Genomic DNA, 13992 nt, shown 5'->3' on the forward strand with positions numbered 1-13992 from the left:
TTTCATGCCCTGCTTGTGGTAAGGAATGACGATTTTAAGGGAGGAATAGCCATGCATACATCGTGCTGCTTTTTTTGGTGATGGTTTTTAACCAGATTATCACTGCTGTGCGGTTATCACTCTGTATCTAAAATTTATTGACCTAAAATTTCTCGAATGCTGTTGCTGATTCTATAACAGTATTGTCTAATCAGATAGTGATTGCGACAAGAATAATTCTGCATATTCTTCAATTTGTGGTGAGACACACTTTAATAGGAGATGAACTTGAATGAATGGCAAGTTTATATTTGAAAACTGTGCTGACGGCTATTGTTGCTTGTCTTTCTGAGCTCAAGTTCACCAAATAAAGAGTTAAATTATTTTTTCACACTCTTGGCTGTATTCAATTCTCGAAAGTCACCACATCATCACAATTCATTAGTGCACCAAGGTATCCACAATAATGAGTCTAAGGGCCCTGCACACCTTTCCAAGTACTAATCATCATAGAATGACCTCACCACTGGACTAGATTGCCTCATGAATTTCCTGCCATTAAAACTTTACGAATCCATCAAGTGAAATTACAGGCAGCTTATTACAGGATCTGAGTACGTCTTCACTTCTTTCGTCCTGATGAGTGCACTGGAAGCTACATAGCAGGGGTTGGCAAAGGGGCAAGAAAAAACGCCAGTGGCCGTCATGGCCGTGAGCATTTTCTCTCTACTTTTTCATTGAATGTGCTGGCCAAAGATTATAGTGCACTACTACAGGTTTTCCCGCTCAATTTAATCCAAGTGCCAGCCAGTTTGGCTGGCACTTTGACGAAATTGAGTGGGAAAACCTGCAGTACAACACCATATACACAATGCAGCAGAACAAGGAACATGCAACTGTCGCACTTAATTGTGCCCGAGCTACGCAAGCACCTAGTGCACACTCACTTTGTCCTGTGTAGTGACCAAATCCAGATACGGCATATTAGCCAAATCTAGACTGTGTATTTCAAAGTGCTTTCGATTAGCTAAATATCAACAGGTGTCTGCCAAGGTGTCCAGATTGCTAAGCGTGTAGAAGAGAGCTAGTAACATGCGCTGGCAAGCGTACTGCTGATTTTGGAGACGACAATATGCAATGGTAAGTAACTGCCTTAGTGGGCACAGGACACAAGTGACCAATTCAAACCCGTAGTGTCTGCAAGCACGCATGTACACCGGGTGCCATTTCACATGAATGCAGGAGAAAACAAAACATTAATCAGACAACTATCGATTGTGACTGGAAGTGTGAAGATGCAATACGCTATCAGTGTTTGTCAAGACACACATGTACATTTTTTTTATTTATCGACCTCGAATATATATACACAGAATATATATACACGAAACATATATACATGCACTATTTTGAAGATCACTTTGGGCACTCGTGGAAGCCTTCTTCATCAAAATGATGCATGATGATTGCATATCTGAACCTTCCATTTGCTTGCTAGGTTGCGGAGTACACATGCGTGGAAAATGTTTTCCCTTGACCTAGAATCTTGCACTCGCATGGTGTTGGCTTTTCGTGCATTCAGCTTTCTTCAGTAAATTTCAGTTAGACATGTCCTGTGTCCTTCTTTTTCTATGTGTCTCCGTCGTTCTTACACTTGTATTTTAAGTATGCATAGTTTCAACTAGCCAACCTTTTTGCCTTACTACAGTAGAACCCCGCTGTTACGTTCCTCACTGCTGCGTTTTCCCGGCTGTTACGTCGTTTTCCGCCGGTCCCGGCATAGCTCCCATAGGATACAATGTATTGGGAACCCCGCTGTTACGTCGTAACTGTCGGACCGTTCCCGTATGATACGTCGCGAAGTGCGCCCGGAGCCGACCGAGTGACTACCAAAGAGAGCGGCCATGGTGCATTTTCACGCAGCTTGGCCTTGTTTGACCGTAATATTAGCCGCATGAGAGGCACAAGCAACAGAATCTTTCAATTGATGCAAACAAAAGCATGGCCTTCGAGATTCAAATTGCAAAGATGGCGTCTATGACGTAACTGCTCGCGAAAGCAAGGCCTTCGAGATTGGCATTTACTATTGACAAAAGCATAGCCTCTGAGATTTGCATTGCACAAACATGGCGTGTATGACGTAATTGCTTGCGAAAGCAAGGCCTTCGAGATTGGCATTCACTTCTGCCATCGCGTTCGCGTAGACTCATCATCATTGTTATTTGTCGGAGAACGGGAGGAGTTTGAGCTGGTTGGAGCTTGCATGGTCGTGCGTGCGGTTCGCGGTCGGACTCGCCGCGCCGGTCGTGATTGCGTGTGCTTAGTTCTTTCATGCCTACAGCTGTTGGTGTTAAAAAAATCACACACGTTGATTACATTTCTGTGGGTAAGGCCGTCCTAAGCTCCGCGTTTCTATCCATCGACTAGATCGCGGCTGAGCGCGCCAATTTTCGTGCTGCTCGTAAGAATTGAAATAAAATTCTGTACCACTAAATATTTTGCCGTTTTTCCTGTTTTTCGGCTCTTACGTTTCCCGTCTCTTACGTTTATTTCGTACGGTCCCTTCAAAAACGTATCAGCGGGGTTCTACTGTATAATTAATTTAAATTTTGTTATCTAGAAACGAAGCGTGGCTCTTTTTTCAGACTTATCGTGATAACCATTAGTGAAAAATTCAAAAGAGAGCTAGCTGCAGAAAGGTGGTGTTTTGGAGATGTGCAGGGTGAATATGATGAATGCGACATTAGTATTTTGTGCCAACAGATCAAAAACGAACTATTTTTCGACATTCACTTGCTCACATCGAGGCAGATGCTCATGCCGATTCCCTCAATACCGACAGCGACGACATGGTCTCGCTGCCAGGAGACACAGTTGAGCATTTTGGTATAACTGGTGCCAGAAAGCAGAGACACACGTGTGAAATGTTGCAGATGGCTCGTCAGTTTGCTAACGCCACAGCTTTAATACTCTTCGTCATGTTGCTGTCACATGATCACTCAATTATGTCGTCACACGTGTTTTCTACCTTTTGGCAGGAGTTTGTGAAATCATCCAAAGCTTAACGTCTTAAAGTGACTTGGGCTATGAGAGATGGCATAGTGTAGGGCTCTGGATAATTTCGACCACCTGTAAAGTGCACAGACATTGCGCAGTACACTGGGCTCTAGCATTTCACCTCCATCAAACTGTGACTGCCATCACTGAGATCGAACCCACGTTTTGAGTCAGCAGCCAAGCACTGTAACGACTGAGACACTGCAGTGGTGAAAAAAAGACTGCAAAAGTTACAATGCATGGCATATGCACATCACATACAAAAGTCTAGGCCTTCTGGCCATAGATATTTAGTGCTGAAACCTACAACTAATATCAGAATTTCTAACCTTGCATAATGCTAAGCAAGTTGCTTACCTGAGGGGCCAGTCTAGAAGCTGCAAGTGGATGACAACTCTAGACACCTTTGGATTCTGCAAAACAAGTTGCAATTAACAGGGGAAACAAGTAGTAAACATTACTGATGGGCTCAGACTCACATCACTGTTGGTGATGTTGATCATACGCTCAATGTAAAACTGTTTCTCCTTGACAGACTGTAGGCAAAGAGCAAGTGTTCCATGCTTGATCTGTTGACCTTTCTCCACAGGCCAGTAGATGTGGCTCTTCAGCTGCATGCAGGGTTCATACAGGTTTGCAAAGCAAAAATTCGAGGATATGCAAGGACTTTCCAGGACCTGTCACAGGTTTTTCAAGGACTCAAAGCAACATGCAAAGTTGGAATTTTTTTACTCTGAATTTTTCATAAATGACTAATTTTATTCCACTTACAATAAATAAATGAATATCACAATTATAACAAACACATCTAGTCTTGAAACTTCTCAAGATCACAACACACAATGAACGCTTACACAAGCGGTTGAGATTTCTCCAGTATAGGCTTGAAGTTCACAAAATATATTCAAAACGTCGAGTGTAGTGTTATTTCACTTATATAAAGATAAATAAATGTATATCACAATGATGTTCATAATGACTAGCCTGGATCCCTTTGCTGCAAGCCCTAAACAGTACAAAAAACTCACAACACACAACGAACTCTTACAACAGCAGTTGAGATTTCTTCAGTATAAGCTTGGTGAAGTTCACCAAACATATTCAAAACATTCAGCATAATGTTATTTCACTTATACAAAGATAAATAAATGTATTGGAGGTATGCACTTGATGTCATCTGCAAGGAGCGCTAGCGGTGGGGTCGCCATTTTGCAGGTCCGCACACTCGCCACACGCGCAAAAAACTCGCAGCACGTGCTTGAGCGTTTTTTAAAAATGTAGTTTGGAAGGGAAACGTAGGAACATATGGGCCAGACCTGGCGGCGGTGCCGACATCGCAAGAAGAAAGCACGACTGATGCAGAGTGACAAGTTTGGTTGGTTCAGTTAGCCCTCTTCAGCGTGTGCTGGACCTTATTTGTTTGTAACGCGCTCATGCTGCTTAAACAGAGCATTTCAGCGGTTACTCAGACACAAAGTAACAACTGCGACAGTTGTTAGTTCACACTCGTCCTGTGTATACCTGTGCATTCTTTTAGAGTGTCCTTCTTTGTGTTTAAGCAGCGCGCTGCAAGTTGTTCGTTTGCGCTCATCTTGTGTGTGTTCTTTTCGTGCGTCCTTTGCATAGGTCGGCAAAAAATGTGTAGTTCACTCAGACTCACTCATGAAATATATTTTGCCCTTGGAGCTCACTCGGACTCAGACTCACAAAAATACTTCTCAACCGGACTCACTCTGACTCAGACTCAATGAAATTTTTCTCAGCCGGACTCACTCGCACTCAAACTCATCAAAACATTACTCACTCGGACTCAGACTCACGGCTCTATCTGAGTCTGAGTGAGTCAGAGTGAGTCGACTCATGAGTCCGTTAGCGCATAGTTGGCTTGTTCGACCATGGTGCTAATGCTCTTTTAACAACAAATATATCTCACATAATTGGTGCTCTACTTGGCACCTTTTTATCTCACACTTTCAAATATGAGTTATCAGTGGTTGAATCTAGTAAGGACATTTTTATTGAAAGGGGTGACTCACATTTTTATCACAAACTTCCTGTCAAAGAGATTGCGGGGGAAGGTCAACCTGCCCCCCCTCTCCTTAATTCACACCTCTAATTGATATTGAGCTCGCGTATGAACGCTAGCGCTTTCAAGTATGTGTGAGTCGACGGGAGTATAAACGTGAGTCGACATAAGGCTGGCAGTAATGCTGAGGTTGTGTAGATAGCATAATAAGTCGGCAAAAAACTGTGGAGCTCACTCAGGCTCACTCTAGGAATATATTTTGTGCTTAGAGCTCACTCAGACTCAGACTCACTAAAATTTTTCTCAACCGGACTCACTCGGACTCAAGCTCACCAAAATATTACACACGGCTCGATCTGAGTCTGAATGAGCCAACTCATGGGTGAGTTTGCCGACCTACGGTCCTTTGCGCTTGAGTGGCGCGCTGCAATTATCAGGTTGCTTGCCGTTCTTTGTGTGACATTCTAATCTCTTGCTATTGTATACACTGCTTCGCCCTCGCTGCGAAACTGTGACTTTTTCCAGTTCGGTTATGCAAAACGGAACCATGTGCGCTCGCGCTGCATTAGCGCTTCCGAAATGGCAGTTTGTCAGGTCGACATGCCAGTCTACCACATTAAGAAGGTCACAATGTTGATATGAGAGTGCACTGCACAGCAAATTCAAGGATTTTCAAGGATTGAAAAAAAAAAAAAAACACTTTCAAGGGCCTTGAAAACGCATATTTCAAATTCAAGGGTTTTCAAGGATTTCAAGGACCTGTACGCACGCTGTGCATGTAAGATAAGATGATTTGGCAATGCCATAACTGCTGTAGTAAAACTCACCTCAAGATTATTTTGGAGGCACACTACTGTTTCTGCTTGTTGCTCCCATACCATTGCCCAAAAGTCAGAGAATGTTGCTGGCAGAGGGGCTTGAGTCAAAATGTAACTTGGGCAAAATGGTGTCAGGTCCTGAGAGTGAATTACAAAGATTGATATAAAGCCGATCAGCACACACATATTCAATACTGCTACTTTATTCGATCACATAATATACATAGCATTGCACTGCTTGTGCGAGGAACCAGGGCTTTCATTAATTTAGATCATACTATCAGTATCAAGCAAACAACACATCAAGGAAAGCATAGCCAAAGGCAGCATCAATTCTGTATCCAGCTAGTTAATATTCATAACAAAGAAATAACAATACAAAATAAGTATGATTCAAAGTGAGAACTATTCCATGCCAGGTGTAATGTAGCAGCGCTTTTGGCCGTAGCAGCATAGGATTATGGTAGAGCATGATAGGTGATGTGTTATTGTACTGCATGCACAAACCTCAAATGACTGATTCCCAATTGCACTATGTGGAACCGCTCTATTAGGCATGCAATGTGCTGTTAAGGTGTGCATTAGATGTGCAATGTGCTGATATTTCCCTCTGCTGTTCCCTTCGTCTTTCCTTGTAGGCAAGTTGCTCTTCAGGAGTCCCAAGTATATGGGGCTGTGCCACAGCTGCTGCAGAACGTAAATAGAATGTGCTACTCAGCAGCTGTTGATTTCATTTATCTCATTGTGAGTACGAGCTCTGAATTTTCGCAAAGACACCACAAAACCCTGGATTTCAGCCAGACACAGATTCGCTGCAAAGTGTGCGGAAAAGTGCTTGTGTCAAGCATGCAAACACTGGCACTGCTACACTGACGCTGTGACCGTTGCAGTCATGAAATGTTTTTGGAGTTTTTGCTGCAATCTCTGTAGTTGGGATCAGAAGTGAAAGAAGTTAGTACTAAGAGAAGGCATCATTACTTGTACCACTTGCTCATCTTTATAAATAAAGCTTTCTCTCACTAGTGCTCTTGATCAAAAGCGACAGGAATGAAAGAAAAAATAGCCCCGAGGTCCATTTACCACACTGAAACGTGCTGCTATCCAGTTTTTTTGACATGCATTCTACTGCTACTGGTAGAATGCATGTCAACGCAATTTGCCTTGTATTTGTTTAATACAGTCTGCTACAGCTACAAATGCTTCACCATTGTGTCTACTGCAACTTCTTGCTTACATAACTTATCCTATGCACCATGTTCTTCCTGCCCACCAACCATTGGGAAGCACTGAATATTACAGCAGTGCAATATATCCAGGACTTAACTGGTGCTGTTCCATTTGTACGACAAAATACCAGTCTAAGTTCCACACTAGAAATGCTTTACAAGCTCACTTTGACAAAAGAAGCATTGATGTAGTCATCCCGCTGTGATGTCATGGCAACTCTGTTGTGGTCATCTGTAAGAACAAAATATAAAAAGCAATCATGTGATGTGCCTACTTTTCTTTAATGTATATAATAACTGTTCCCTTACTCTTAATTTTCATTCCCTCAAACCAAGAACAAAAAGTCTACAACTAAGCTGACTGCTTAACTTAAAGATGAGAACTTACATGGCATAACATCTGGAATACGGTTCTTCATTGGGTAGCATCGTGCCACTGATATCGACAGTTTTCGAGACTCCCTATCTTGAACATCTAAGTATTCCTGAAAATTGTAAATTGTGCTTTATGAATACAGTGCAAAAGATTGCAGCCAATGCCTAGAATTCACATAGTTGTTTATTTGCACAAGCACCAAGAATAAACACAGCTTACCTTCCACTTCTGTTCCAAGAGAGTGGGGCCATTAAGGGACTTTTTTGTGAGGCCTTCAACATACTTCTCAAAACGTTCTACCTCTGTAATAAACTTTTCCAAAGCAGCAGGGTCTGACAAAGGGTCTTTCCCAACCATGCGTGCATCGACAGATTTCTCCTCGGTCTTGTTGCCCCTGTCCTTCCAGTTTTCACTTGAAAGCACCTGAAAAGGAAAGCACAACTACAATACTCTGCAAGCACTCTGCATTTTTCGTTTCACATCATTTCATATTGCATCAAAAACAGAGTATATCTATTACAGATCACGCGCACACTTGCACCGTGGTGTTCACAAATGCACCACTCTTTATAAAGACCTTTTTATTAGCATTGCTAATGCTGAATAACCGAGCACTTCTGGTCAAGCAGGGTGCAACTACTTTATTTAAGCTAATTTAAGGCTTGTGTACGGCTTTAAAGCAAAATAACCCAAAATGTGTGTTTGTTTTCTAATGCTATCATGTTTCAAAAAGCAACCAAAAATGTAGTTACGTTAACTTTCTGGTTGCAAAGGGCATAGGTTAAGGGTAATCTATGCTCATTAAACACAGGTGAAGTTTTGGGTACACCAAAGAAACAAAAACAGCAAGTGATGCTCTAACATTGCCATATAACACTGAATAAGAGTCAACACGTGATCAACTTTTATTACATTTTAGCAGAAAAAATACCTTACATTCTAGTTTTTTGCTATGTACCATTGAAACACAGATTAGGCTACAGATACTACAGATATAGATAAAGCTACAGGAGTAAGAATTCTGAATAAATCTTTACTTTTCAACTAAGCCTTGCACACTTCCTCCCCTTCTCAAATGTTAATGCCCTTCATGCATTGACCCCCCCACCCCCAAGCCTGTAGACATTCAACAGTATTAGAGAGAGAAAGAAAGGGAGAAAGGGAGATTTTTCCTCATATCTATTGCAATATAAAGAATTTTAAACTCTTAGCTGACTGCGTATGTTGTTCCACGGGTGAGGCAACATGAACCAGCCCACCCCGACACCAATACCTGACATGTCTCATAACTTGAGATTACGTGACCTCAACACTAAGGACATGTATATGTAGCAAGTTCATACTAAGCAACCAGCTATGTTGGCCAGCATAAATGCCCAGCTACACAAGCCAGTGCAGCCACCACAGCTGGGCTAGAAGAGAAGAGACACGGATTCACCAGCTCCAAACACCCCCATTCCCCATTGGTGCACTCTTTGAACACAGTACAGCGCACTCACTGCATGTCCATGCATATCAAATGCATATCTGTCGGACATGTTAAGGTGCATGAGTGCTGGTCAACAAACACGCAGTTTCATAATGCCAGAATGTTTGCATACTAACCAGTCAGTTTCTCTTGATGAAGCAAGCATCTTTTTCCGAAAAACCTTAAAGAGTAAAACTGCATGCTGTATAGAACTTACAAGTGTGTGCTAGTGAGCTTGATCTAAATGGGCCTAAGTGCACTGTTTTACATCCTCAGTAAAGGGCACCTCAGCAGGCTTGAGCATTGTAAACATAGAAAGGCAGTCGGTAGATCATGCGGTGGCAATTGTGACGGCAAAATATCAACTGGCTGCACCACACAAAGACAACTGAAACTTGAGAAAGAAGCCCATGTGCCCTTTCTCTGAAGGGGCCCTGCTTCTAGCCAGACATTCAAGGTCACATGCCTCTATGTAAAGTGCACTGTCTACTACGTCATTGACTATGGCACATGACCTCGCTATATTGTCCAGTGCGGAGTGCCATATGCTGTCACTGGAAGTGTGCCATGCGGCAAAACAAGGAATATTAGAAGATGAAGAAAAAAGGAGGTATTTATGATGTAAACACAATGTAGTCCCTGGGCTCCAGTATGCCAGAAGGTAATGTGACCTGCAAATGCTAGTCTGGGTGGTGGCAAAATTTCAGCCATACTTGTACTGCAGGCCATTCAAAGTTGTCAGTGATCACTATGCTCTATGCTGGCTAGCCAAACTGAAAGACCTTCATGTCACCTGGCTCGCTCAAGTCTGCACCTACAGAAGTTCAACTTGACAGTGGTTTATAAATCAGGCCGAAAGCACTCCGATGCTGAACATCTGTCAAAAACACCTTTTGACAGGGCCCTGCCAGGTGACGACAACACTTTCATGGGATCAATGAGTGCCAGCAACATGCACAAGATGGACCAGAAGACCTATGCCACATCATTAAGTGGAGGGCAAGACCAATTCTAATTGTTGGGGTTCAACGTCCCAAAACCACGATATGATTATGAGAGACGCCGTAGTGGAGGGCTCCGGGAATTTCGACCACCTGGACTTCACTGCCTAAGTCATTCAGGAGTGTCCTTTCATCACTGTGCCTTCAGACAATGTTCTTGTTAAGGAAAATGTTCACACCAAACCGATTGACATACCTCCTGGTCGTACCAGAAAACCTGCCGCAAGAAGCTCTAAATGGGTTGTACAATGTGCCACAGCAGACTATCAGGGTTTCTCCCGCATATTGCAAAGGGTTGAATGAAAATATTACTGGCTATGTCTAAATGCTGACATTGCACGCTATGTAAAATTTTGCCAAGATTTTCAGTGTCAGGAAATGTCACCTACAAGGATGGCCAAACCTCTTCAAACCATCGAACCACCATCAAGATCACTCCAGTAAATAGAGATGGATTTGACTGGAACCTTTCTGACGTTGACATCCAGGAACAAATGAATAGTAGATGCGACAGATTATCTGACATGGTTTGCCAAAATGAAGGCACTGCAGAGCGAAAGTGCCATGCCATTGAGATGGCTGCATTTTTTTGTGGAGAACACCGTTCTCTGAATTGGTATCACCAACAGGTGTTCATGGCACAGCCCACAAAGATAATGTTGTGTTTTGGTCACACCAGCCATTGGCAAGCCATCACTTACTAGCCCCAAACTGTTGGCCTCATGAAGCGTCACCACAAGGCGCTTGTAGAGATGCTCACCATGTATGTCAACGTTGAGCACAAGACTTGTGACAGAGTTCTACCATATGCCATCTTCGTGTACAATCCTATGCAGCAGGATTGTACAGTTCCTTCCAGCTAGTCTCCATTCGAGCTCCATTCGGACTCCATTCGAGCTAGTCTACAGCCAAGAAGTCGCTACCATGCTTGATGCCATCATGTTGATGACAACAATGTTCATGCCGACGTTGTCAACTTTCTCCAACATGCCAAAAGAAGCTGGCCAGCTTGCCCGCACGTGCATGAAGTGACAATGCACTGATGCCTGTCTTTACAATTTAAAGGGGTACTGACACCTTTTTTCGAAGGCGAGATTACTCAGCCATACTAATCTCCTGTATGCAGAGACGGCTCTGAGCAAGTGTGAAGCTCAGCAAATGCTGATAACATATTTTAATTTGATATAAAGTCAATTTTTCCATGGCACACCTACTGACATCGACACTAGCTTGACGTCAGGCTACAGTACAAATTCTGGTGACTTCACGCAGCACTCTGGCTAATTGTGATGACGATAGGTACCAAAAGTTCCAAGATGGCCACTTGTGCGTCATCAAAACTTCCAAAATGGCTACATGTGCGTCACCAACGGAGCCACGGTGTGAAGCAGCCGTGGAAACGCCACTATATATTGTGCGAGCACATGACGAGAAGCTCGTACTGTGTTGTGACGTCAGGGTACAGTAGGAATCAAAACTAGCTTTTAAAAACATACTGTAATTACTTTTTCAGGGCGCACTCGCGCTTAGCACTACCTTTTCTAGGCTCTTGAGGGCTTGACCTTTCATTTGATGCAAAAAAAAAAAAAACGACAACTGAAAATATTCGTGTCAGTACCCCTTTAAGACATCACAACCAAAAGTGCCCTTTTTGTCGACAGTGTTATGGTATGGACACCCATCGGCTGCAGTGGTCTCAGCAAGAAGTTGTTTCATTGCTACTGCAGACACCTACATAGGCACTCTATGAGCTAGTCCACTCGCCTGCGAAGTTTCCTGTGAAGTGACACAAAACCAAGGATGTTGTGCATGACAGGAATTTGTCTACACTGTGTGCCTGAAGTTTATTGTATGTTAGCGGACTCATGGACTTTTTTTTTCTTTTTGATTGCATGTTTTAAACTATCACAAGAGGAATCCTATATGAAATAGAACATTAAAGGGGTTCGCAATGCTTTTCCAAGTAACAGAATGACTTCACTAACTTAGTTTACTGCCTCACGAATTGACTGCCACAAAAATTTTTAGAATCCGTCAAGTACGAGCAGAGTTACAGGGACTTGTTGTGTGCTTTCAGCACTTTCTCCTGTCTCAGTGAGTGTGCCAAAAGCTACACTGGGGGGGGGGGGGGGGGGGGGGGGATGATAACGGCCAAGAATCTATTTCTGCAAGTCAGCGTGCATCATGACCTTGAACTCTTTTTCTCTTAACAGCGAAGCTGTTTAAGCCGGTGGTTAGGCCGTTCGGTGTGCGCAGAAAAACTTCGCTGAGTGATGACGTCACCATGTGTCGCCTAACGTGTTGGAGGAAGGAAAGGAGGAGAAAAGAAGTAAATAAAACTAAATAAAATTTCTTGGCAAAGTGGGATTCGAACCCAGGTACCCATGGTCTGAAGGCAAGAGTTGTAACCACTCGGCTATCCAGGCATGCTAGAAAAACAAGCATTTATGGAAACCCTACGATTGTGTTGCAATGGGCGAGAGAATGAGAAAAAGAGAGAGAGAGAGAAAGAACGATACCAAAAGAGAGAGAAAGAAAGCATAGCATAGCCATGTATAGTATAGTACAGCAAGGTGGTGGGAAAGGGAAGTGACAGTGAGGAGGAGGAAAAGGAGATGGGAAGAGAGTAAAGCATAGCATAGCCATGTATATACTGCAGTATAGTAAGGGAGTACTACAAACGAATTGCAGTAAAACTGATAGCTGGGCGAGTTGGTGTGAATTCATGTGTACCTTCTTTCTGTGTCCTCGTCTTTTGTGCGCACTAAAAAAGTTTCAAACATGAGTAAGGCAGTAGTAAAGAGAAGTGAGGGTGAGGAGGAGGGAAAGGAGGAAGTGAAGGCCACCAGCTTCGCTGTTTCCACTGTCTTTGCACCACTAGTGTGCAGCTGCCCATTTTCTTTTTTTGAACGCGCAGCTCTTTTTCAGTGTGATCACAAGCGCACGTCGAGTCACCCTACGGTGGCAGCATTAACTAGGCAGCTCACGATGCTCAAATCAGCCAATGGCCATAAGCCAAATTGATGTCACTAGCCAAACTGAGCTTATGGCATCATTTGTTGAGAGAAGAGCAAGTGATTTCTAGCTGACTGAAACTTCACTGTAAATTCCATGCCGTGTGCTGCACTATAATGTTTGGCTCACATTTTTGTAGGAGCCTCACATACCGATTGGCAGCATTTTGTGACCAATTTGAATAAGTGTTGCAGGGCCCCTTTAAGAAGAGACTCTGTATCGGAAAAACCAAAATGCATGCATTGAAAGATAAGCAGAGCGATGTTATTAGCAATTTCAATGACGTAGTGGAAGTGACAAAGGCTTCTATTATAAACTACACAGTTCTCAGATCAGTCGCACAACAGTGAATGAAATCAAACTCAAACAGGATGCTGAAGTTCCAAGTGTAACTCTCAATGAGGTTAGAAGGGCCCTACAAGACATTTCCCATGGAAAAGCGGCCAGAGAAGATGGCATAACAGTCGATTTGATAAAGGACTGCTTAAAGGGACCGACAACTGGCCAGAACGTGGGATTAGATCCTGGTATAAATGAAAACACTGTAAAATATAGTGACCGATTCCAGCATCCTTTTCGCATTGTGAGTAGGATTTATATTTTTAAATTGTGTGTAAAAGCATGCGCGCGAAGTGCACACACGCACAGTAACTCACCGCGCTTGAACACGAACCGCTCTCGCGCTCACTGTTTGCAGCATATGTTGTCTCGTGTGTATAATGACTTCATATTCACCGCAGATGGAAAAATTCTGATTGCAAATGTTTCGCAACGTTTTCCACGTTACCATTCCGTGATTAGGCACTCTGACCGGTGAGCTTTCCGCTGCGCTGAAGAAAATAGGTGCCAGGAAAATTGGTTCTTGGTCCCAGACGCTTGAGACACTCTATACACAATGTCTAAAGACTGCAACTGTACCAGTATATTGGAAATTATATTAATACCCAAGAAGGGAGACATAAAAGACTTCAAGAATGATAGACTCATCACCTTACATTCCGCATTATACATAATAGTTCTGATAGT

The 13992-nt window shown here is 43.0% G+C and overlaps 1 protein-coding gene across 2 annotated transcripts in view; it reads right to left on the reverse strand.

Annotated features, from left to right (window-relative positions):
• LOC119379358 (tyrosine-protein phosphatase non-receptor type 23) overlaps positions 1-13992 on the reverse strand; it is a 94330-nt gene that overhangs the window by 12484 nt on the left and 67854 nt on the right. For both annotated transcript variants that reach the window (XM_037648666.2, XM_037648664.2), the window contains 6 exons: positions 7702-7905; positions 7495-7591; positions 7274-7338; positions 5890-6018; positions 3516-3647; positions 3394-3449 (listed from right to left, as the gene is read on the reverse strand). In XM_037648666.2, coding sequence (XP_037504594.1) covers positions 3394-3449; positions 3516-3647; positions 5890-6018; positions 7274-7338; positions 7495-7591; positions 7702-7905 — 683 coding nt within the window. The remainder of the gene's footprint in view (positions 1-3393; positions 3450-3515; positions 3648-5889; positions 6019-7273; positions 7339-7494; positions 7592-7701; positions 7906-13992) is intronic.

Source organism: Rhipicephalus sanguineus, chromosome 1 (assembly GCF_013339695.2).
Source record: "Rhipicephalus sanguineus isolate Rsan-2018 chromosome 1, BIME_Rsan_1.4, whole genome shotgun sequence".
Lineage (NCBI taxonomy): Eukaryota > Metazoa > Arthropoda > Arachnida > Ixodida > Ixodidae > Rhipicephalus > Rhipicephalus sanguineus.